The sequence below is a fragment of the Macaca nemestrina genome, chromosome 12, assembly GCF_043159975.1.
Source record: "Macaca nemestrina isolate mMacNem1 chromosome 12, mMacNem.hap1, whole genome shotgun sequence".
Taxonomy (NCBI): domain Eukaryota; kingdom Metazoa; phylum Chordata; class Mammalia; order Primates; family Cercopithecidae; genus Macaca; species Macaca nemestrina.
This window is the reverse complement of record NC_092136.1, coordinates 84,959,884-84,986,213: the sequence shown is the minus strand read 5'-3', so window position 1 is coordinate 84,986,213 and position 26,330 is coordinate 84,959,884. Positions and strand designations below refer to the sequence as shown.

General features: G+C 36.3%; 1 protein-coding gene across 12 annotated transcripts in view; it reads left to right on the top strand.

Moving 5' to 3' along the window:
* Window positions 1-26,330, top strand: part of LOC105468849 (discs large MAGUK scaffold protein 2) — a 2,241,192-nt gene that overhangs the window by 28,564 nt on the left and 2,186,298 nt on the right. For all 12 annotated transcript variants that reach the window (XM_024788717.2, XM_011719263.2, XM_011719258.3 and 9 more), the window contains one exon: window positions 6,650-6,781. In XM_024788717.2, coding sequence (XP_024644485.1) covers window positions 6,650-6,781 — 132 coding nt within the window. The remainder of the gene's footprint in view (window positions 1-6,649; window positions 6,782-26,330) is intronic.

Genomic DNA, 26,330 nt, shown 5'->3' with positions numbered 1-26,330 from the left:
CCCTAGATTCTAAAATTCAGTGATATGATTTATGTCTGATTGGTCAAGTTTTATTTTATTTTTTCCACAAAAATATGCTCAACTCCATTTCTGGAGGATTAAGGGTGGTATTGTGGAGAGAGCACTATATTTGGAATCAAAAGCTTTTGGATTAAGCTCCAAATCTGTTATTTAGTAGCTCGGTGATCTTGGACAAGCCACTCTGAATTTCAGTGTCATGTAAAATAGGTATGACTTCTCAGTGGTGAGAATCAGATAAGATAATGCACTTAAAAGTTCTTTTTAAACTGTAAATATGTTGAATAGATTTATGTAAAATAATTTCACTATTCTAAATGCTTTACTTTCCAAGATTTGCCCATTAAATTCACCTTTTCTCTATTATACTTTGATATGTGTTTTCCTAATGATACCACTGTATGTTCTGTAATTCTTCATTTTTTAAGCCATGGCAAATGATTTTATGTATCATCCTTTTCTTTTCTCTAAAAGTTCATTTGTTAGCACTATTGCCAATCACTGTTTCAAACTTAAATTAACTGTCCCAAATTATTTATAACTTTCTGGTGATGCTATTCTTAAACCATGTACAATAGAGTTGAACCTTAATTAACAGACACATCATTACCTACAGTTCTAAATATGTAACATTCACTATCCCTTGGTTGCATATTTCATGCAAAAATTTCTTATTTTAAAAAGTAATTCTCCCTGCCCCCGCATTTCCTCCTGTGCCTGTAATCCAAATTTAGTTTTTGTTGTTGTTGTTGTTGTTGTTGTTTGTAGACTCAGGAGTCATATGAAGGTAGAGTTTAATGAAGAAAACAGGAGAATTGAGGCAATTTAGGTTAAAAATTCTCCACTTGGTTATTTGAACATCAATTAAAATATGAATCTTGACTTGCTTGGATAATTATCTCAACTTTTCACTTTATTCAATTTATGGAGATTAGGTTAGGGATTTTTAATTTGTATGAAAAGATCCTTGCCGTTTGTTTCGTTTGTTTAATTTGTCATTTTTAGATTACTTTCAAACTTTCATTAACCAGAAATAAGGATTTGAGTACAGAGAGTTGAAGGGCATAATAGAATTGACTCCAGGTGATGATCATTCTCAATAATCAAAAGAAGCATAAAAGGGCAGCCACGATTCCAGCCTTAGATGCTGTTGTGTGAAAGCCTAACTTGTCTAATAGAGACTTGATTATATACGACCTTTTAAAAATATTTTAGTGTTTTGTTTTATATGTCAAATTTTTATCCTACAGAGATGAGAGGCATAGTAAGCTCTGCTGGTTTAGAAAACGTCTACCTGTTTTGAATCAATACAGTATTTTCCCTTTATAGTTACTGAATAAATATATGTTAAATGAGTGAAATTCCCCTTACTTGCCTAATTATATTTGTAGATGTATTTGGGGGAATATTGTTAATACATTTTTGAGAATTGCTCTTCATTTTGCTTATTTACTTAGAGATAGGGTATTTTATTTATTTATTTATCTATTTCTTTCTTTCTTTATTTAGAGACAGGGTCTCACTCTGTAGCCCAGGCTGGAGTGCAGTAGCAAGATCGTGGCCCACTGAAGCCTCGAACTCCTGGTCTTAAATGATCCTCCTATCTCAGCCTTCTGAGTAGCTGGGAGTGCAGACATGCACCACCACACCTGGCTAATTTTAAAATTTTGTTGTAGAGAAAGGGTTTTGCTGTGTTGCCCAGGCTGGTCTCAAACTCCTGGCCTCAAGCAATCCTTCCACCTCGGCCATCCACAGTGCTGGAATTATAGGCGTGAGCCACCATGCCTGGCCAAGAATTGCCCTTTAGAAGAATAAACGACTAAAGTAATACCTACAACAATGCCACAGAAGCTAAAAAAAAAAAAAAAAAAAAAAAAAGGCTTTAGTTATAATTGTATTAAAAAAAAGAGAAAAGAAAAAGGTGCTCAGCACTTAGTAGATTTTCCAAAAAGTCTTTCCTAAGACTTTAATGAGGAAATAAAAAAGACTAAAGCTTTGGGCACTAGAGGTAATCACATGATTACAGACCACAGATACATATAAGTATAATTATTGTATTGTTGATCACCTACAATGGTAAGTAGTGTAACTATTTATATTTGTAAGTAGTGGGTAGGGATGGGCTAGAAAGTGAGCCACTTATTTCAGGGAAACTGCTGATTGTTTAATTATTGACAAAATGGGGATTAAAATATTTGTCCTTGATTCAGAGTTGTTAAAAACATGCAAGTAAAGTGTGAAATCATTTTTAAAAGTTAAAGTTTATACAAATATATTAGCATACATTTATATCACCATTCTTTGTTAACATAAATTGGAGTGAGCTCTCTGTTCATCCACATTTATTTCTATATTTCTAACCTTGCTGGATAGAAGAGAGGTAGTTACACAGTGTCCTCCTCCATCTCTTATTGCCCAATTGAAATTCTCGTTTCTTTCAAGGGGATAAGCTTGAGGTTTGCTATGTTATATAGGAGTATTATGGAAGGCCTTACTGCTAAGATGATATATAAGCAGAGATATAACAGAAGTGAAGGAGCAAGCTTTATGGATACCTGAGAGAAGAGTGTTATAGGCAGAATCACAAGTATAGAGGCCATGATTTGGAGAGTTATTGGTATGTTTGAGCAGAGATACTGTGGTTGGAGTAGATTGAGCAAGAGGAGAGGTCTAAGAGCTGAAGTCAGAGAGGTGGGCCTTTGCTCTGAGTGGGATGGGGAGACACTTGAGGGTTTGAGTTGAGGAATGACATAATCTAGTTGATGACTTGAAAGGATATTTTTGGCTATTGTGTTTAGAAAAGACTGTAGGTCAGCCTGGGCAACATAGTGAGACCTCATCTCTACAAAAACATCAAAAATCAAAAAATGATTCGGGAGGATCACTTGAGCCTGGGAAGTTGATGCTGAAATGCACAGTGATTGCACCACTGCACTCCCATCTGGGTGACAGAGAGAGACCCTGCTTAAAAAAAAAACCAAAAAATAAAACAAATAAACAAAAAGACAAAGAAAAAAGAAAAAAAAAAAGGAGAAAAGACTATAGGAGGGCAAAGGTGACAGTATGTAAACTAGTAGAACATTATTGCAGTAATGTGGGGGATAGATGATGATGAGTTGTGCCAGCGTGGTGGCACTGGAGGTAGGGAGAAGTGATGGGGTTCTGCATATAATTTGATGTGGGAGCCCATAGGATTTACTGATGAATAGATGTAGAGAATTAGAGAAAAGAATGAATGCTGACTTCAGGAATTTGGGCCTGAATAATTAGAAGGATGAAAGATGGAGATACATTGGAGGAGAAGCAGATTGAGGGTGGTTGGTAAGATCTGGAGTTCAGTTTTGACAAGTGAAGTTTGAGATGCTTATTAGACATCCAAATGGAAACATTGAGCATTCAGTTGGATATGAGTCTGGAATTCAGGGGAAAGTTCTGAGCTACAGATATAAATTTGGAAGTCTTGAGGGTGCTGATAATATTTAAAGCTAGGGAATTAGGTAAGATTATCAAGGAGACTGGGTAAGATTACCCAGTGAGTAAGATTAAAGAAAAGAAGTCTTACTATGTTTAGAGGTACCCTAAACATCCTAAACCCTCATTCAGAAATTAGGGGAAACTAATAAATGTGATTGAGAAAGGGCATCCATCAAGTAGGAAGACAATCTGGGAGAGAGTGCTGCCTTGGAAATAATGGTTTGCTGGAGATGGCTCATATCAGCTTGCAAGAGCTTATCATTAAATTCTCAGCAAATTTGCAAGAAAATACAGCCATTTAAAAAATGTTGAGGCCGGGACGGTGGCTCAGACATGTAATCCCAGCACTTTGGGAGGCTGGGGCGAGTGGATTACAAGGCCAAGAGATCAAGACCATCCTGACCAACGTGGTGAAACCCTGTCTGTACTAAAAATACACAAATTAGCTGGGCATGGTGACATGAACTTGTAGTCCCAGCTACTCAGGAGGCTGAGGCAGGAGAATTCCTTGAACCTGGGGGTAGAGGTTGCAGTGAGCCGAGATCGCGCCATTGCACTCCAGCCTGGGCAACAGAGCGAGACTCCATCTCAAAAAAAAAAAAAAAAAAGTTAAATGCAACCATTTAAAAATCATGCATAAACTGTGGGCCAGGCAGGCATGGTGGCTCATGCCTGTAATCCCAGCACTTTGGGAGGTCAAGGCAGGAGGATTGCTTGAGGTCAGGAGTTCAAGACTAACTTAGGCAATGTAGGGAAACCCCATCTCTAACAAAAATAATTACACATAAACTTACATAAATTATATTAAAAAGTAATAAATACTCAACAGTCATCAATTCTTAATTATTTTTCATTTTGATACCATCTCTGCTCTTGAGTTATTTACATTGATTGTATCTGTGCGGTGGATAAGCTACATAATGGTATGCTGCTGTGCATCTGTTTCCCAGATCTGTGTTCAGAGACATCATGTTGGTAGCTTGAAATTGGCCGTAGTGGGAATATTTAGACTTTGGAAATTGCAAATGCTACAAATTTGAGTTTGATTTATTGTTTTGCTGATAAGAAAGTGATAAAGTAAATGTTAATAATTTAAGCAGAAGTTAAAAGCATTTTGTGCCGTTACTGTTACTTTGAGATTAGTACAGAAATTGAGGAAATATTTGTCCACTATTCAAAAATTATTATCGATTCAGCAAATAACATAATTGATAGAGTGAGGTTTTCCTATCTTTGTTGTTTTATTTTCATTTTATTAATTGACATGGCAACATAAACCACATTTATGTTGGAACTATTCATTCATCAGTTACAACCCTAAGTTGGCTATGAATATAATAATTTGGTAAAAACCAATAAAAATATTATTGAGAATCAACTGACTAATGGAATTTACAATTAAAGATTGTATATCTTGTTATTATTTGTAGACTGGTTGCTATACATCCTTGTGTCAGTAAAATTATAACAAACTCATGTGCAAGTAGGTGCACATGTTTTCTTTTTTATCTGAACTAGTTTTTAAATATTTACCAGCACACCTCTGTGTGGAAACCTAGCGAAAAAAGTGTTTTCAAGAGTGTAACAATATCAAATGATGCTTATGGGCCAAATGAGATGATTGATAATTGACCACTAGATTTAGTAATGATGGGATGATTGAGTGGAAAAGAAAACAATTGATAATGGAAAAATTTCCTTAAGTAAGCAAGAGAGGATAGATTCCAGTGCTCAAGTAGAGGAGTTGACCTTAGAAACACAAATTCTTTATTCATAGTAATAAGGGAAGGCAGACTCTGTGGGTACAGTTACAGGTAAGTCAGTAGATGTTATATCAGGAGCTTGTAGAATCTGCCTTCTGATTTTCCATGTAAGAGGAAGTAATACCATCAGCTGAGAATGGCCATGAGGAAGAAGAGTTGGAAGGTTCAAGAGAAAGGAGGAAATATAAAATAAATATAAGCTATTGTTATTATAATTGGTATTCAGGCTTTTTTTGAAAGTGGTAGATTGGAAGGGAAGGAGGGCTTTTAAAATTCAAAGACAATTATCACCTAAACACAAAGTTTGTATAACTCTAGTGACTTTTCAAGGATGTTTTGTCTTGTGAAGGATGAAGACATTATTCAAGAAGTCATAAAATAGTAAGATATGGATTAAGACTGCCAATAAATTCGTATAGGCAAAATGGTTTAGAAGAAGAGGAGATAGTGATTAATTTTAACCATTAGAGATGGCTTTATGGAAGAGAGAACATTTGAGTTAGATCTAATTGAAGAGAAAGTAGGTGTTCAGTTGACTTACTTGATTATTTTCTGTGTGCTTGGGATTGTGCATATATTGTGTCATTTAATCATAATACCTGTGAGGAAACTGAAGCTCAGCGAGGTTAAGGAACTTGTTAAAGGTCACACGCAGCTAGTAAGTAAGATCTGGGTCATACCCAGATTTACCTGACAAGAACCCCTTTTCAAGATAGCACACTGATTCTAGGGGGTATATACAGTGGTATAGGGGAAGATATGCCAGCACAGGGAACAGTAGGAGAAAAGGAAAGTACAGAGGTGAGAAAAAGTAGAGAGAGAGAGAGAGAGAAAGAGAGAGGTGGGGTAGAGAGAAAGTATGCACATGTGTGCATGTGTGTATGTGTGTGGGTGTCTTTGCATGCATGTGTGTAGAGAAAAATGGAAGGGAAAAGTGAGTAATCCAGTATGACTTAGGCACTGTATGCATGTTTGGAGAGTGTGGACTATATATGGGAAGTAAGGCTGAAAATATTTGATCATGGGAGGGAGGCCTCAAAGTTCATGTTAAGGAAGTTGGATATTATTTTGCAGGAAGTCATTAATTTTAAGATAAGTGTCTCTGACAAGAGAGAATTATATCTAACCTGAACATTGTGGCCAGGATTGAATTCTTTGTTTTGCTTTACAGTTAGAGATTCTTTTAGAAGACAGGACTATAGAAATAAAACTGGATTGTTGAAATTGGCCATTCAGTATAATTATTAATTTCATATGGTAGTTTATAGAAATTATGATTATCTTATTAAGTTATTTCATGTCATTAAGTTAGGAACACAATTATAGAATAGTTTAATGTTAGTTTTCTATTTTGCTAAGACCATAAAATATAATAATAATATCATGTTTTTCAGATACTGACCGAGCTTTATCATTACTGGAAGAATACTGCAAAAAATTAAGGAAACCAGAGGAGCAGTTGTTGAAAAATGCAGTTAAAAAGGTGATGGGTATCTTTAAGAGCAGCTTATTCCAAGCTTTGCTAGGTATGTATTATGATAATTATTAATCATTTTAATGGTCAGAATTGGGCTTGATAGTTTGAATAATGTGGTCGAAGAACCTGATGTTAACCAAGTTTCAAACTGGGATAATTTTCTTTAATACAGAAATGGAAGAATTTTTTTTTTCCTTTTTCTTATATAAGGTTAACCTAGAAAGGAATTGTTTGAAAATATAAATAAAAAGAGGTTATTGAAAGATATAAATATTGAAAGAATGTTTTGTATGGGAAGAAAAGTTTACACAGAAGAAAACCCTGAGTAGTTCGTTATAAAACATTGAGGACAAATATGCTAGAGAAGGAAGCTGTCTTCCTCCAGAGAAGGAATTGTGTAACATAACAATGATGGTTCACATTCTACTCAGAATCAAAGCTATACTTTTACTCTCTTCTTAAAACAAAAATAAAAACATCTTTTCATCTTTCTTGCTTGTCTTAGGAAAGTTTATGATCCAGAATTGAAAAGTTTATTGACGAAAATCTCAATGCTTTGGAATTCTTACCAATTTGTCATGAAGCTTACCATATAATGTTTAATCTTATGTTTATCCTATTTGTTAAAGATTGTAAAGAACGTTAAGGATATGGTTTATTTATATATGTTTTTATACATACATCTCTTATATTTATGGAAATAGCTTTTAATTCTTTTTTCATATTTTAGGAAGTAAAATAAATTAGTAAAATATATAAATAAACAAATAATTTTCCCCAAAAAAACAACCAACTAACGAAACAATGAAAAACCCACTCAATTATACAATATATTTTACTGGATTTAAATGAATAACTGATTTTAAATAATTTTAAAGAAATAACTGAGTCTGCTAGATATTTTCATTGCTTTTTCATGCTGGTTATTATTGATGAAAAATCCAAAAATAGGAACTTACAAGGCTTAATTATGAAAATACTTTGTTTTTATTATAAATATATGTACTTTTTGATAAAAACTCCAACTTTATAGTTTGAATGTAATTTAAAAAATTATTCAATTTTGAAAATTTGAAAATCAGTCTATTGAATAAAAATAGAAGTATAAAGCTTTATAGGATTATTTTGCCTGTGGATTAACTTTTAAAAACTATTTTATTGTGGCTAGCAAGAATTAATGACACAACTGTAATCATCTTAGCTGGTATTAAATAAAAACAATTCTAAATGGAGTCTTACAGAATTTGAATAAACCTTATATTCATTAAAGATAATATTTTTGAGAACATTTTTAAACATCAAATTTTCAACTAAAATGAATAGTGTTATTTATTAATAGTTGATAATTAGTAAAAGGTAATTAACTAAATGGCAGTGTATCTTAACAGATTTGTATGATGTGTTTACTTAAGACTGGCTAAGTTTTTTGAGAGTTTGAATTTTTGAGAACTTGATTTAGAAAGGGTATTGTTGGATACTTTAGATAGCTCTACTATATTTTTAATATTATAATCATTTGATAATGTAACACCATTACCTAGGGAATACAAAGACAAATGAGTGACAAAGAATTGTATTTTGCCATTATTTTAAGTGAATGATAAATATCTTGGCTTAAAGCCAATAGTTTAGTTTGAATTTCTCTAGTAAAATTAGAGGCAATGATAATCTGTAAAAAGCTGTTATGTAAGTAATCCCAGTGCCCAGCTTTGAATGGATAGATTTACTTCAGCTGGTCTTTAGAAGTCATTTTAGGATAAACCAGAATGCAAACAATAGAGCAACATTATACAACAAAACATAATTTTCTATTGAATTAAATGTGGGCACCTATGTACTGATTAGTAATCTGTTATTATTGAATGTTTGAGTGGTCTCACTGTGCGTTTTCTTTAAGGACACAAAAGAAGAAAAGCCATGTAGACTTGTGCATCCTAGAGAAGATGTATATCTTTGTAAAGGATAGGTAGGGAGTCATTGACATATAGGGCATTGTTATGGTCTATAATTTGCATTCTGTTTGAACCAACTCAGCCACCCCACCCTACCCTTTTTTTTTCTGTTACAAGTAATGGAAGATAGTGGTTTCACCCATTGTTCTGGCCAATACATAGCCAACACATTGAAATAGTACCTTGCGTGACTCTCATTAGCTGTAGAAATAGAAGGGAATCATAATGTAGAAAACACAAATGGATAATAAAATACTATTACTGCAGAACATGCTGTAATATTTACATGTGACAAGGAAACCAGTCCCTCTCTCTACAGATGAAAATCATCACTCTATTTTATTTTATTTTTTTAATTTATTTTTGAGATGGAGTCTCGCTCTGTCGCCCAGGCTGGAGTGCAGTGGCGCGATCTCGGCTCACTGCAGCCTCTGCGTCCTGGGTTGAAGCAATTCTCCTTCCTCAGCCTCCCGAGTAGCTGGGATTACAGGTGCGTGCTGCCACACCTGGCTAATTTTTTTTGTATTTTTAGTAGAGAGGGGGTTTCACCATGCTGACCAGGATGGTCTTGATTTCCTGAACTCATGATCCACCCACCTGGGCCTCCCAAAGTGCTGGGATTACATGCATGAACCAAACGCACCTGGCCTTTATTTTTCAATTCTTAGTAGAGATAGGGTCTCTCTATGTTTCCCAGGCTGGTCTTGAACTCGTGGGCTCAAGTGATCCTCCCATCTCAACCTCCCAAAGTATTTGGATTACAGGCGTGAGCCACTGCCCCCAGCTGAAAAGCATCACCATAAAATGAATAATGTCTTCCTTTTGTGGTCCTTCATCATATGCTTAAAAAAATACTAGCATGTTTTAGATGGTATATTCTTTGAGGAATTCTGTGTACATAACTGTCACTGGTATTACAGTGTGTAGAAGAATTTTATAAATGAGTTCTGTGATAACATAACTTTGATTATAAAAGTAACATTCATTAATTTTTGATATTTTAAAAAATAAAGTAAAATCAAATAAAATTCAATGGTTAGATACATTGCTTTTATGGTAAGTAACAAGATACCTGATAAGCATGGAGAATGATGAACTGTTTGATTAACTTTCTTCCTCTTTTCTTCTAGAGTCCCTGTATTATTTGTTTTGATTTTTTATTTGCCAGTAACTGAAAGTGGAAAAAATCACTTTAAGTTTTTGAAAGACGGTAGTTGGTGTTCGTTAGTGTACCCATACCAAATGCAAAAAATAAAAAAAAACCTGAAACAGCAATATGCTAGATGCTGCACATTTAGATGCTAGGCTTAGAGTGACATCTTGTGGTAATACTAAGGAAACATTTATCCAAATGAATAAAGTTTTAAGATGATTATAGCATCAACACTTTCCAGAATTTGAAAATAAGGGAATTGGAATTCATAATATTTTATGATTAATTTATGTCTCTTTGTTTAGAATAGCTAAATAAGATAATAATAATCAGTGTTCATTAATGTACCAAAACAAAACAAACCTAAAATGGCGATATGCTAGAAGCTGCACATTTAGATGGAATTGGAATTCCGTGATATTTTACAAATTAATTTAGAATATGTAAATCTCTTTTATTTAGAATATATAAAACATTAAGATTTTCAAGCCACTTTTATTAGGTTATTTATTCTTCAGTTCTTCAGTTAGGTGATAAAGAAGCAAGATGAATTATTATTATTATTATTATTTTTTTGAGACAGAGTCTCACTCTGTCGCCCAGGCTGGAGTGCAGTGGTGCGACATTGGCTCACTGAAAATTCTGCCTCCTGGGTTCAAGCGATTTTCCTGCCTCAGCCTCCTGAGTAGCTGGGATTACAGGTGCACACCACCACTCCTGGCTACTTTTTTTATTTTTAGTAGAGATGGAATGTCACCATGTTGGTCACGCTGGTCTCAAACTCCTGACTTCGTGATCTGCCTGCCTTGGCTTCCCAAAGTGCTGGGATTACAGACGTACACCACCGCGCCTGGTTTTGAATCATTTTTTAAAATTATTTTTGTAATTCTAAATTGACTTTTAATTTTTAAAGAACTATATTACCACCATACTTGTTTTTGAAGACTTTAAATAAATAATATTATGGGTTAGTTAAATTTTAGATATGTAACACAAATGTTCTTTGTAGCTTATTGAAAATTATGTGTTATTCTTTAGTCATTACTTATAAAGTATGGAAATAACTATAGATATATTTCACAGATTTCAACCCTTCTAAAATATTAGGCTTGTTTATCTAACTTATTGCCTTATATTTCTTCCCATTGTGTGAGGGGGAATTTTTGGGAGAGGAATTAGAGGGAAATTAGAGGAGAACAAGCAGTAAATGATACTTTTAAGAAACTCTACCAGTGGCAAAATCTTAGAAAAGGGCTTATCTTATTTTATGGAGGCTGTTAAACCTTACATGTTAGACTTTGTGTTAGAATAGAGGACATTTCATTTCCATAAATCTTAACAGAGAACCTTGTGGATTTTTGAGATTACTAGCAATAGGGGTGATACAGCAGATGTATTACATACTGGGATTTATCATCTCTTTGTTGAAGCCTTCTAACACATTCCTACTTGCTGGCAGCTTTAACTAACCCTTTCATTGTGTCTTATAGCATTTTGTTCATATTACTAAAAAGCATTTACCACATTGCCTTATGGTAAATTTAATATATTTCTGCCCCTTTCTATACACCCATAATGTGGACCTTTAATAATTATAATAAACTTTTAATAAATTTTTATTCATTTGTCAACACTTCTTTTAAAAATGCCAGTTATGTGTTGGACATTGTGCTATGCAATAGGGATACAACAGTAAGTTATAAAGGACAGTCAATACCCTTATGGACAAGTAAGAGAAAAGAGAAATTAAACACAGTATTAATTATTATTCAATTATAAAGATGGTAAGGTTTATAAAAGAAATATGTATAAGAGTTTGAGTAAAAAAAAAAACCCTACATATTTTCCTAATAGTAATTCTAATGTAATAATTTTATTTCAAAATAACATCTCTTTGAAAATATCATGGCTGTTTTGGTCTTAATTATTCATCATAATGTATATTTTTTGCCATCTGATCATAAGGAAGTGAAGGATTATTTAAATAGCAAGTGTGAAGGCCCTTACAGTTGCTGTGTGAATTTGGAGCAACTTGGCTGTATTTATTATTCTTTTAGTTTATTTATATCTTTTTTTGTTAACCCATTTAAAGACTAATGGTGGAACAACTGGGCTGTAATCTTCAAAAACAGAGGTTCTCAAGATGTGGTTCTTGGACTGCAGCACTAGTTGCCTGTGAACTTGGTTAGAATTGCAAATTCTTGGTTCTCACCCTAGACCTACTGACTGAATAAGAAACTCTGGAAGTAGGGCTCAGCAAATGGTACTTTACTAATCCTTCCAGGTGATTCTGAGGCATGTTAAAATTTGAGAACATATGTTCTAAATGGTTAGGTATTTGGCCATTTAAGGAAAGCAATATGTTAACAGTGTGTGAATATTATTACTAAACTTGGGAGAATATGACAGTGGCATTTTTTCCCTTCTTGTGTTTTATAAGATTTGATTTAATCTTTAACAACTATAATGAGCCATTATCATTCTGGGACATATCTTGAGTACTTTGTAATCCATAAACTCACAATTATCATTATGGCATCCAATTTTCTTTTTAAAAATACGGTAGCATATCTTATTTTTAATTTTCTTTTTATTCTCTCTCTTTCTTTCTTTCTCTTTCCTTTTCTTTCTTTTCTTTCTTTCTTTCTTTTTCTTTTTCTTTCCTTTCTTTCTTTCTTTCTTTCTTTCTTTCTTTCTTTCTTTCTTTCTTTCTTTCTTTCTTTCTTTCTTTCTTTCTTTCTGTCTCTCTCTGTCTCTCTCTTTCTCTCTTTCTCCCTTCCTTCCTTCCTTCCTTCCTTCCTTCCTTCCTTCCTTCCTTCCTTCCTTCCTTCCTTTCTTTCTTTCTTTCTTTCTTTCTTTCTTTCTTTCTTTCTTTCTTTCTTTCTTTCTTTCTTTCCTTTCTTCCTTCCTTTCCTTCCTTTCCTTCCTTTCCTTTCTTTCTTTCTCCCTCCCTCCCTCACTTCCTCCCTTGCTTCATCTCTCTTCCTTTCTCTCCTTCTTTCTCCTTCCCTCTCTCCTTCTCTTTCTCCTTCCTTCCCTTCCCTCCCTCCCTCCCTCCCTCCCTCCCTCCCTCCCTCCCTTTCTTCCTTCCTTCCTTCCTTCCTTCCTTCCTTCCTTCCTTCCTTCCTTCCTTCCTTCCTTCCTTCCTTCCTTCCTTCCTTCCTTCTTTCTCTTTCTTTTCTTTCTTTTCTTTCTTTCTTTTGACAGTCTTGTCTGTTGCCCAGCCTGGAATGCAGTGGTGCATTCTTGGCTCACTGCAACCTCTGCTTTCTGGGCTCAAGCAATCCTCCCACCTCAGCCTCCCTGGTACCTGGGACTACTGATGTGCACAATCATACCTGGCTAATTTTTGTATTTTTTTGTGGAAAGGAGACTTCACCATGTTGCCCAGGCTGGTGTTGAACTCCTGGGCTCAAGTGATCCTCCCACCTTGGCATTCCAAAGTGCTGGGTTTACAGGCATGAGGCACCACACCCGGCCTTACAATAGAATATCTAAAACATTTAAGAGATTTTTTTTGTCTTTGGATAATTAATGATAGTTTCTATTTATGTTACAAGATAGTTTCTACTTATGTTATAATAATTATTCTATGGATAGAATTCTATGTTACAATACAAAAGTATCTCTGTGGATAAAGCTACATTGATATGTTGTTACTGGCTCATGTGAGAGAGGCATTTACTAGGTAATACTTGCTGCCACTCACAACCTCAAAGCATGTGGTTCAGGTGAAACAAACAAATTACATATTATGAATCTTTAAATAAGTCTTGACTGTTCAAAACAGTGAATGTGAAATTCTTAGTTGCTAAGGTCTGTTATGTTTCTACTTATTTTTTTTGCAATACTTATTTAAATAAAAAGAGTACAAGTGTTTTAGTTATTGCAATTGAGTAATAATAATTATCAAAGTATTTATGAAGTGTTTACCTATTTACATAGACTTATGCAGATGGATGCTATTAAGACCAAATGCCTACACTTAGGGAGTTTAAGGTCAATTAAGAAAGTAATATTTATGTACATGAAAAAAAGTACAACACATCATACAGTGGAGGACTAAATTTTGGGGGCTATTCCAAAGTGGTGTTAGGAGAAGCATGGGCTTACTGTACATTGGTGTTGCTAGGGAAGGTTTTATATAAAATATAAACTTCAGCTGAGCCTTGTCACTAATAGGATTTGCATTAGAAAAGACAGTAGAGAAGGATGTTTTCACCATCCATTCACACATTCATTCATTCACAAGATATTTATTGAACACTTTGCCAAACACTATGATACAAACTGGGAAGACAAGCATTAAACAAAATTTCATAAGTAGTTTATATACAAAGAAGAAGTAGAGTTTCTAGCTCTGTCGCCCAGGCTGGAGTGCAGTGACTCGCTCTTTGGCTAACTGCAACCTCCACCTCCCATTCAGGCGATTCTTCTGCCTCTGCCTCCTGAGTAACTGGGACTCCAGGCGTGTGCCACCACGCCCAGCTAATTTTTGTATATTTTTTAGTTGAGATGAGGTTTCACCATGTTGACCAGGCTGATCTTGAACTCCTGAGCTCGTGATTCACCCGCCTCAGCCTCCCAAAGCGCTGGGATTACAGGCGTGAGTGACTGCGCCTGGCCGACAGCTTTCTTAAGGAAGTGACATTTTGAAGTGTTGGAAATTATACACATAGATATGTGTTCAAAGGAGAGTGAGGAAATGGATCTGCCTGGAATAGGGATTCAAAATGTCCTTGATATTTATGCTTTTAAAATGTCTTCTAAAGAGTTGTATAGGGCATCCTGTTAGACATAAGTCTCTTCCAAAGACTTGAAAAACATGAGTGGTGAGCATAAAATGTGGCTCAAACAATTGTTATAATTCCCTTTGTTAAACTGCCATATACTGAGTGTGATTAGTTGTGTGTTTCATGTCAGGCAGGATCAAATATTTCTTAAGTTAAATTAGATGCTTTGGGTTGGATACCATCAAGAGGGTTGGATATTATTCTGGACTCTGGACTTTTATATTTACTGTAAGATTTATGTCACCAGATGGCACCATTTAACTAAATTTATGTGCTTTAGATGAGTGTAAGGCTGGTTGTTTCTAAATGAAGGATGCTATTATTTGTGCTGTAGCTAATATAAGAAAAAAATCATTTATTTTGAGGGCATGTGAGACTTCCCTATATAGTGAGATAGTGAAACCCCAAAGCTTTTGTTGTGAGCGTGAAACGATCTAGTGATTTCTGTTAAGTACATAATAAATGAAAATGTGGTGATGATCACTATAACTAATATGTGGTAGCTGACAAAAAAGCAATAGGCTTTCTCATCTAGGTTTTCCTATAGCGAAAAAACTAGTAGTATTTTTATTATAGCCTTGAATTTAACTTTTTGTTGTTGAACTGCTTTCAGCAAATTTTTATATATATATATATATGAATATAAAAATATTCTAAAAGATTATTTTAGGAATAAGCCCTTTCGAGATGTCCTGAAATAGCATAGTAATATCTAAAAAAAATTGTCAATATAGAATATGTTTTGTGGAACTGTGGAACTAATAAAGTTAACAGAAGGTGTTATAGACATTATTTCTTAGTATAAACATGCATCCCAAGGAAATGAGTATTTATTACTTGGTCAAAAACTTCTTAATATTTTCTACCTTTAAGCAGAATGAATCACGTCCTCCCTTATGTTTCTATGGTGTTTGTTTATATTTCTGGCACACCACTTATTATATTGTACTATTGTTTATTGATTACATGTTGGTCTCCCTTAGCAGACTGTGAGCTTCTTGAATGCAGGGACCAGTCCTAATTCAGCCAAATCTGGCATGGGATGAACAATTCTTCATTAAATTTCTTTCATTTGAAAAAATACATTTGATCTCCCACTATCAAAGAGACACCACATTAGGCTCTGGGGTTTTAGTGGTGAGAGAGATGTATACTTTATTTTCACGTAGCTCATTGTCTACTACATTAAGCAAATAAGATATTCAATAAGTATAATTGTGATGAATCCTTTGAAATAAATGGTTATTTGGATTAAACAGATAAAATCATAAGAAGTTTCTTGAGCTGGTCAAATTCATATTATTATACTATATTAAAAAATGTTTAGATACTATGTAAAAGTAATTGTGATTTTTATAGTAATTTTGACTGGGCACAAACTCTCTTGAGCAGAATGTGGGGGCAAGCTGCAGAAAGGAGAGGAGGAGTCATGGAGGACAATGTGGGCAGATGGGGAGGGGTGTGACCTGAAAGCCCTGCTTGCTTTCTCAGCTGGGAAACTTATAACCTGGGGCTAGGTCTGAGTCCCCTGTGCAGGCTGCCTGGAGACAAACTCAGTGGTGTTAGATGGGAGTGAGACCAGCCTCACCAACTGGGTGAGAGCTGGGTGGGGCCTATGGCTACTGGCTTTCCCCCACTTTCCTGGTGACAGAGGCAGCCATAATCCCCTTTGGAATTTAACCCCATTGGCCCGAAAACCACCCCTCCCACCCCCCCACAGTGGCTGCAGCAAGCCCCACCCAAGGAGAGTCTGAGCTCAGATCTGCCTAACCCTGCCCTGACTTGATAGTATTTCTCTATACCCAGTAGTGGATCACGAAAGACATAAACTCTTGGGAGCTTTATGACCCTGCCCATTACTTGAGAAACCTGAATGCTCATCTTGGTCAACTTAGGGCAAGCTTATATCCCCCCTCTTCTATCACAGCTGGTGCTTTCTTGAAAGCACCACCTTCTGGCTGTAGTCTGACCAACTCAGGACATTGCAGCAACTCAATGACGGAATAACCCTGCCCCAAGGAAGAGGAAAACAACAGCTAATTCCATGTACCCTGCAACATCCTGGCTAACCAGTGGTCCTGAATCTGTTCACATGACAACTTCACTGCTAGCATAACCAGCATTTGAGAAAGCCAGCACACTAAACATATCTACAATCAAGGACTCTTAAGTCTATTTCACTCCCCTGCCACCTCCAACAGAGCAGGCGCTGGTATCCACAGCTGGGAGACCTGAAGATGGATCGTATCACAGGACTTTTTGCAGACATTCCCCAGCACCAGCTCGGAGCCTTGTAGCCCTACTGGGTGGCTAGACTCAGAAGAGTAATAACAGTCACTGCAGTCTGGCTTATAGCAAGCCTCATCCCTAGGGGAAGGGGGAGTGTACCACATCAAGGGACCACCCCATGGGGCAAAAGAATCTAAATAGCAGCCCTTGAGTTCCAGATTTTTCCGCTGAAATAGTCTACCCAAATGAGAAGGAATCAGAAAATATGACAAGATGAGGTTTTACAACACCCCTAACAGACCACTCTAGCTCCTCAGCAATGGATTCAAATCAATAATTTAAAAAAAAATCTCTGAATTGCCAGATAAAGAATTTAGAAGGTTGATAATTAAGCTACTCAAGGAGATACCAGAGAAAGGGGAAAACCAACTTAAATAAATTTAAAAATCAATACAGGATATGGATGAAAAATACTCCAGAGAAATAGATATCATAAAGAAAAAACAATCACAACTTCTGAAAGTGAAAGTCATGCTTACAGAAATACAAAATGCACCAGAAAGTTTCAACAATAATATTGAACAAGTAGGAAAAAGAATGTCAGAGCTTGAAGACAAGGCTTTCAAAGTAACCTAATCCAACAAAGACAAAGAAAAAAAATTTGAACAAAGCCTCCAAGAAATTTGTGATTATATTAACCAAACCTAAGAATAATTGGTATTCCTGAGAAAGACGAAAAATCTAAAAGTTTGGGAAGCATACTCGAGGAAACCTTACCTGGCCTCACCAGAGATCTAAACATCCAAATTCAAGAAGCTCAAAAAACACCTGATAAATTCATCACAAAAAGATCATCACCCAGTCACATAGTCATCAGGTTATATAAAGTCAAGAACAAAGGAAAGAATCTCAAGAGCTGTGAGGCAAAAGCATCAGGTAACCTATAAAGGAAAACCTATCAGATTAATAGCAGATTTCTCAGCAGAAACCCTATAAGCCAGAAGGGACTGGGGTCCTGTCCTTAGCCTCCTCAAACACAGTAAATTTCAGCCAAGAATTTTGTATCCAGCAAAACTGAGCTTTATAAATGAAGGAGAGATAAGGTCATTTTTCAGACAAACAAATTGTTGAGAGAATTCATCACTACCAAGTCAGCACCACAAGAAATGCTAAAAGGAGATCTAAATCCTGAAACAAAATCTTGAAAACACCAAAATAGAACCTCCTTAAAGCATAAATCTTACAGGGCCTATTAAACACTAACACAAAGAAAAACCCCAAGATGTTCAGGCAACAACTAGCATGATGAATAAAACAGTACCTCACATCTCAGTACTAATGTTGAATGTAAATGACCTAAATGCTCCATTTAAAAAGTACAGAATGGCAGAATGGATAAAAATCTACCCACCAAGTATCTGCTCTTTTCAAGAGACTCATCTAATGCATAAGAACTCACTTAAGGTAATGGTGTGGAAAAAGATACCCTATGAAAATGGAAACCAAAAGTGAGCAAGAGTAGCTATTCTGATATCAGACAAAACAGACTTTAAAACAACAGTTGAAAAAGACCAAGACATTATGTAATGATAAAAAGATCCATCCAACAAGAAAATATCATAATTCTAAATACATATGCACCTAACATTGGAGCTCCCATATTTATAAAACAATTATTACTAGACCTAAGAAATGAGATAGATGGCAACACAGTAATAGTGGGGGACTTCAATACTCTACCAACAACACTAGAGAAGTCATCAAGACAGAAAGTCAACAAGGAAACAATGGACTTAAACTATACCCAGAACAAATGAACTTAACCAATATTTACAGAACATTCTACCCCAAAACTGCAGAATATACATTCTACTTATCAGCACATGGAACATTCTCCAAGATAGACCATAGGATAGGCCACAAAACAAGTCTCAATATTAATTTAAGAAAATCAAAATTTTATCAAGTACCCTCTCAGAACACACTGAAATAAAACAGGAAATTAACTCCAAAGGGACCCCTCAAAACTATACAAATACATGGAAATTTAAGAATCTGCTCCTGAATAATCTTTGGGTCAACAGTGAAATCAAGATGGAAATTAAAAAATTCTTTGAACTGAACAATAGTAGTGATACAGCTTATCAAAACCTCTGGGACACAGCAAAAGCAGTGCTAAGAGGAAAGTTCATAGCATTAAATGCTTACATCAAAAAGTCTGAAAGAGCATAAGTAGGCAATCTAAGGTCACACCTGAAGGAACTAGAGAAACAAAGAAAAACCAACCCAAACCTACCAGGAAAAAGAAGTAACAAAGATCAGAGCAGAACTAAATGAAATCAAAACAAAAAAATACAAAAGATAAATGAAACAAAAAGCTGGTTATATGAAAGATAAACAAAATTGATAGACTGTGAGACTAACCAAGAAAAGAGAGAAGATCTAAATGAACTCAATTATAAATGAAATGGGAGCTATTACAACTGATACCACGGAAACACAAAAGATCATTCAAGACTATTATGAACACCATTATGTGGACAAACTAGAAAATGTAGAGGAGATGGATAAATTCCAAGAAATACACAACCCTTCTAGATTAAATCAGGAATAAATAGAAACTCTGAACAGACCAATAACAAGTAGTGAGATTGAAAGGGTAATTAAAAAGTTACCAACAAAAAAAGTCCAGAACCAAATGGACTCACAGCTGAATTCTATCAGATATTCAAAGAATTGGTACCAGTCCTATTGACACTATTCCAAAAGATAAAGAGGGAATCCTCCTAAATCATTCTGTGAAGCCAGTATCACCCTAATACCAAAACCCAGAAAGTACATAACAAAAAAAGAAAACTACAGACCAATATCCCTGATGAAAATAGATGCAAAAATCCTCAACAAAATACTAGCTAACAATATCCAAGAGCATATCAAATGGATCATACACCATAATCAAGTGGTTTTCATACTAGGGATACAGGGATGGTTTAACATCCAAAAGTCAATAAATATGATACAGGCTGGGTGTGGCGGCTCACGCCTGTAATCCCAGCACTTTGAGAGGCTGAGATGGGTAGATCATGAGGTCAAGAATTCAAGACCAGCCTGATCATGGTGAAACCCTGTTGCTACAAAAAACATATACAAAAGATTAGCCAGGCATGGTGGTACACACCTGTAGTCCCAGCTACTCCAGAGGCTGAGGCAGGAGAATAGCTTGAACCTGGGAGGTGGAGGTTGCAGTGAGCCAAGATCATGCCACTGCACTCCAGCCTGGGAGACAGGCTGGACTCTGTCTTAGGACTCTGTCGAGATTCTGTCTTAGAAAAAAAAAAAAACTGTGATATATCACATAAACAGAATTAGAAACAAATATCACATAATCATCTCAACAGATGGAGAGAAAGCATTTGACAAAATCCAGCACTCCTTTATGATTAAAACTCTCAGCAAAATCAGCACAGAAGGGACATACCTTAAGGTAATAAAAACCATGTATGACAAATCAACAGCAAACATTATACTGAATGGGGAAAAGTTGAAAACCCTCCCCTTGAGAACTAAAACAGGACAAGGATGCCCATTTCCACCACTTCTAGTCAACATGGTATTGGAAGTCCTATCAGAGCAATCAGACAAGAGAAAAAAGAAAGGACATCCAAATTGGAATTTAAAAGTTAGGTAGGCCTTATGTAGACCAATGGAACAGAATAGAGAACCCAGAAATAAAGCCAAATACTTACAGTCAACTGATCTTCGACAAAGCAAACAACAACATAACGTGGGGAAAGGACACCCTATTCAACAAATGGTTCTGGGATAATTGGCAAGCCACATGCAGGAGAATGAAACTGGATCCTCATCTCTCATTGTATATAAAAATCAACTCGAGATGGATCAAAGACTTCAATCTAATACCTGAAACCATAAAAATTCTAGAAGATGACGTTGGAAAAACCCTTCTAGACATTGGCTTAGGCAAAGACCTCATGACCAAGAACCCAAAAGCAAATGCAACAAAAACAAAGAAAAATAGATGGAACTTAATTAAACTAAAAAGCTTCTGTATAGCAAAATAAATAATCAGCAGGGTAAACAGACAACCCACAGAATGGGAGAAAATCTTTGCAATCTATACACTTGACAAAGGACTAATATCCAGAATCTACAAGGAATGCAAACAAATCAGCAAGAAGAAAACAAGTAATCCCATCAAATGGTGGGCTAAGGGTATGAATAGATAATTCTCAAAAGAAGATATAGAAGAGACCAACAAACATATGAAAAAATGCTCAACATCAGTAATGATCAGGGAAATGTAAATCAAAACCACAATGAGATACCACCTTACTGCTGCAAGAATGGCCATATTTAAAAAATAACAGATGTTGGCATGGATATGTGAAAAGGTAACAGTTTTACACTGCTGGTGGGGATGTAGACTAGTACAATCATTATGGAAAATAGTAATGAAGATTCCTTGAATAACTAAAAGTAGAACTACCATTTGATCCAGCAATCCCACTACTGGTTATCTACCCAGAGGAAAAGATGTCATTATATGAAAAAGACACTTGCACATGCATGTCTGTAGCAGCACAATTTATAACTGCAAAACTGTGAACCAGCCTAAATGCCCATCAACCAACGAGTGGATAAAGAAAATGTGATATATATATACACACACACGTACACATATACACATACATATACATATATACGTATATATGTATATGTATGTATATACATATATATGTATATGTGTATATATGTATGTATCATTTTATATATCTATATCATTTTATATATGTATCATTTTGTACACACACACACACACACACACCCCATCACCACCACCATGGAATACTACAAAGCCATGAAAGGAATGAAATAATGGCATTCACAGTAACCTGGATGGGGTTGGAATCATTATTCTAAGTGAAGTAACTCAGGAATGGAAAACCAAACATTGTATGCAGAGGCATCAAGAGGGCAAGGGGTGAGAGATAAAAGACTACACATTGGATACAGTGTACCCAAGTACACTGCTTAGGTGATGGGTGCACCAAAATCTTAGAAATCACCACTAAATTACTTTTCCATTCGGTAAACCCCACCCGTTTCCCCAAAACTGTTGAAAGAAAAATAAAAATTAAAATTAGAAAAAAAATAAACTGGATTAGATGGTTACTTTTGCCAGTTAACCAGGGGTTAAGAGCTTGTGAAGCATCTAGAAAAATCATAAACACATTAAAAAAACACATTATCTTTGCAGGTATGTGGTGTGACATAACTTATATTTGTGACCCCACTTTACTGAGGCATGTAGATCTCAGTGCTGGTTTTCACCTTTATACTCCATTTCCAATTTGGTATCGAGTGTTGATTAAAAGGACCAACCAAAAGAAAGAGCGTGGAAGAAAAAGTATCCCATGAGTATCTCATAGGCTTCTCCTTTATGCTGTTAGTTCTGGCTCCTAGCAAAAGATAGAAGAGATAGAGAATGAGGAGCATTCATCTACAAGCACCAGTCCTAAGAGTTTCTTAAGGAAACATTTCACTTTTACATCAGAAAGTGTTCTCTGCTCAGAAACCACAGAACTTCTTAGACTGTGTTAGGAATGCCAAACATTTCAATAATAACCTACAGACATACCATATAGAATATATTTCAGACCAGGCATGGTGGTTCACACCTCTAATCACAGCACTTTGAGAGGCTGAGGTGGGAGGATCACTTGAGGCCAGGAGTTTAAGACCAGCATGGGTAACATTGTGGCACCCTGTCTCAACAACAACAACAACAAAAAGCTGGTCATGGTGGTGCATGCGTGTTGTTCTAACTTCTTGGGAGGCTGAGGTGGGAGGATTCCTTAAGCCTGGGAGGTTGAGGCTGCAGCAAGCTCTGATCACACCACTGCACTCCAGCCTGTGCAACAGAGTGAGACCCTGTTTAAAAACAAACAAAACAAAACACACACACACACACACACACACATATATACACACACACACACACACACACACACACACACACACACACACATATATATAAGTTCCCTGGTTTCTAGTTCTTTATTCCCCAGGTTCTAGCTGATATTCAGTTTCTAGTTTGCTGTCAAAACAATAAGCCTTCACAAAATCATAAGGTTAGAACTCTCTTTGCAGGAATATATATTTGCAAATCGAATCATCAAATGTACCTAGAGCCAGCAAACTCCAGAGTATGCCAGTCCTTACAAAATGCCTTAATCATGAGTCCCTAAAAGTTTAAAACTCACAGAGACAAATTATACTGCATATTAAATGCTTTCAGCAAAGCCTTGAGTTTTGAAAAAAAGTTATTCAAAAATAATTTCCAAAATAAGCCTTGTGCTTCAGAAATAGTTGCTGCACAAGTTTTTTTTTTTTTTTTTTTTTTTTTTTTTTTTTTTTTTTTTTTTGTGGAAATGGAATTTCGCCATGTTGCCCAGACTGGCCTCGAACTCCTGACCTCAAGCGATCCACCTGCCTCGGCCTCCCAAAGTACTGGGATTACAGGAATAAGCCACCGTGCCTGGCCTGGACCACTAATATTCTACATGATTTTGTACTCTCAAATTTGTATTATCGTCATTATTTTGTCTTTGTGGATAATGTAGTTTTTGGATTTGTTCCTTGATCACCTATCCAGTAATAATTTCTTCCTCCACAGCATCTTAGCCACCCACTCTTATGTTTTAGGCTATATCTTAATATTATTAATAGGCTCTAACATCTCACTTTTAAATATCCCACTCTCTGACCACCACTTATCACCTCCTCTTATTGACCCAGTTCATTTCTATACTTCCCATATCAGTAATTGTTTGATCCCACAACTACTATTAAATCATTGACTCTACACATTTTCATGCTTGTTAGCTACTGTAAGTCTTCATATCCTCCCTCACCAAACTTAGAATACACGGTTCATTACTGTGATTACTCAATTTGCATGCATCTTCAATTTTTTTGTTTTTCTCTTCACTGGGGGGCAAAAATCAGCCTCTGGATCAACCTGTGTCTGTCTCCTCCGTGTGTACATCAAGGCAGACAAATATAGCTGAAGAAATACTGTTAACTGTTTTCACTTTAAATTTATGACCAAACGCCTATTATACTTCCCCAGACAGTCCACTTTCTTGTTCTCCCAGGGAACATTTTCAAAGCTTCTTTCTCCTCAAATGCAATATACCTCACCTTCTTCAACATTACCTGTTGACGTTTCTTCTTATTTTATTGAGACAATAAAAACAAACAAGAGAGAACTTTCTCATCTTCTCACCACTTAATCTACCAACTTACCTATATCTGCATCCATATATTCTGCCTTCCCTTTTATTAAAGTGAACAAACTCTCTCCTCTTATCTGTCAAATCCTCCACTTGGTTAGAGTATCAGTCATAGTCCTAGCAGGTAAGAGAAGGCCTTCTCTTTATTTGTTTTATTTATTTATTTATTTATTTTGAGACAGAGTCTCACTCTGTTGCCAGGCTGGAGTGCAGTGGCATGATCTCAGCTCACTGCAATCTCCACCTCCCAGGTTCAAGCAATTCTCCTGCCTCAGCCTTCCAAGGATCTAGGACTACAGGTGCATGTTACCACGTCCAGCTACTTTTTTTTTTTTGTATTTTAGTAGAGATGGGTTTCACCATGTTGCTCAGGCTGGTCTTGAACTCCTGATCTCAGGCAATCCACCCGTCTCGGGCCTCCCAAACTGCTAGGATTACAGGCGTGAGCCACTGTGCCCAGCCAGAGAAGGCCTTCTCAAAGAGATTTAAGTGAAAGATCTATTACAAAGGTATGAGCAGAGTTAAGAGGGCCAACTAGGGATGGAAGCACTGGGGAACTAGGAACAGCGAGACTGCTTAAGGAGCATGGAGAGCGAGCTGTTATTGTAACACAGTATGGTATTATTGAAGGGGCTGCCTGACAGAAGCTATGGCTTTAGGAAGAGGAACTAAAGCCACTGCTAAATTAGTGCTAAAAGAGGAATAAGCCACTAAATCAGGGCCCAGTAGGAAGAGAGCTGGGGGAATGAACATCCCAACCCCGATTTCTTCTCTTCCCTGATTTCCTGCTGGTGCCTCCCATTAGTGGACCCCAATTGGAAGCTAGAGGATAAGGGAGCTAGATGATACAGTCTGTTGAGGTCAGCCTCCTGGGGCACAGAACAGGATGGATAATGGAAGAAACATAATCTGTAAGGACAAATGGAGAAGATCCATGGCAGGTTATGTCCCGACTTCTCCTCATTTACTCAAGGAATATTATTCTTCCGCTATTTGAAATCAATTTTTATTTTCCTATTTAATTATTTCATTAGCACACAAACGTCTTCTGCTAAACAGTTTGGTGTAAGGGTTAAGAGCATGGATTCTGGAGCCAGATTGCCTGGGTTTATGTTCTGGGTTTGTGTTCTAGCTCCTCTGCCACTTGCAAGTTGTATGATTTTAGGAAAGTTTTATAGCCATTCTGTGCCCCAGTTTCACTTTCTGTAAAATGGTGATGATAATAAAAGTATTCACCTTATATGATTGCTGTCAGGAAAAATAAATTAATATGTGTATTGCATTTCTCACAGTGCCTAGCACAAAGTAAATGCGCAATAAGTGTTTGCTACTATTGTCATCTTTAAAATCCATTCCCTTCATCTATCATCTCCCTTTACCTTGTCTTCTGTTGTCCTCTGACTTCTGTTTGAGTTTGGCCAATGGAAGGTACTAGTGGGTGATTAGTGAGTGGGAGGAAAGAGACGTTGGAATCTTTCTTCTCCTGGCTGCTTTCTGGGCCATGATTTGGCAGTGAATGCATTCTTCTACATAAAGCCACAGTTCTTGTCATGTGGTCCTGTATTAGTCTGTTTTTACACTGCTGATAAAGACATACCTGAGACCGGGAAGAAAAAAAGGTTTAATGGACCTACCGTACCATGTGGCTGGGGAGTCTCACAATTATGGCGGAAGGCAAGGAGGAGCAAGTCACATCCTACGTGGATGGTGGCAGGCAAAGAGAGAGAGCTTGTGCAGGGGAACTCCTCTTTATAAAACCATCAGATCTTGTGAGAGTTATTTACTATCATGAGAACAGCATGAGAAAGACCCAACCCCATGATTCAATTACTTCCCACTGGGTCCCTCCCACAATATGTGGGAATTGTGGGAGTTACAATTCAAGATGAGATTTGGGTGGGGACATGGCCAAACCGTATCAGGCTTCTCTCCCATTTCTATGAACCCCTTCACAGCAAAATGTATACAAAGTTCTTTATGGCTGGGCACAGTGGCTCATGCCTGTAATCCCAGCACTTTGGGAGGCTGAGGTGGGTGGATTGCTTGATCTCAGGAGGCAGAGGTTACAGTGAGCTGAGACTGCACAATTGCACTTCAGCCTGGGCAACAAAATGAGACTCCGTCTCAAAAAAATTGTTGTTTATACTCACAGTTC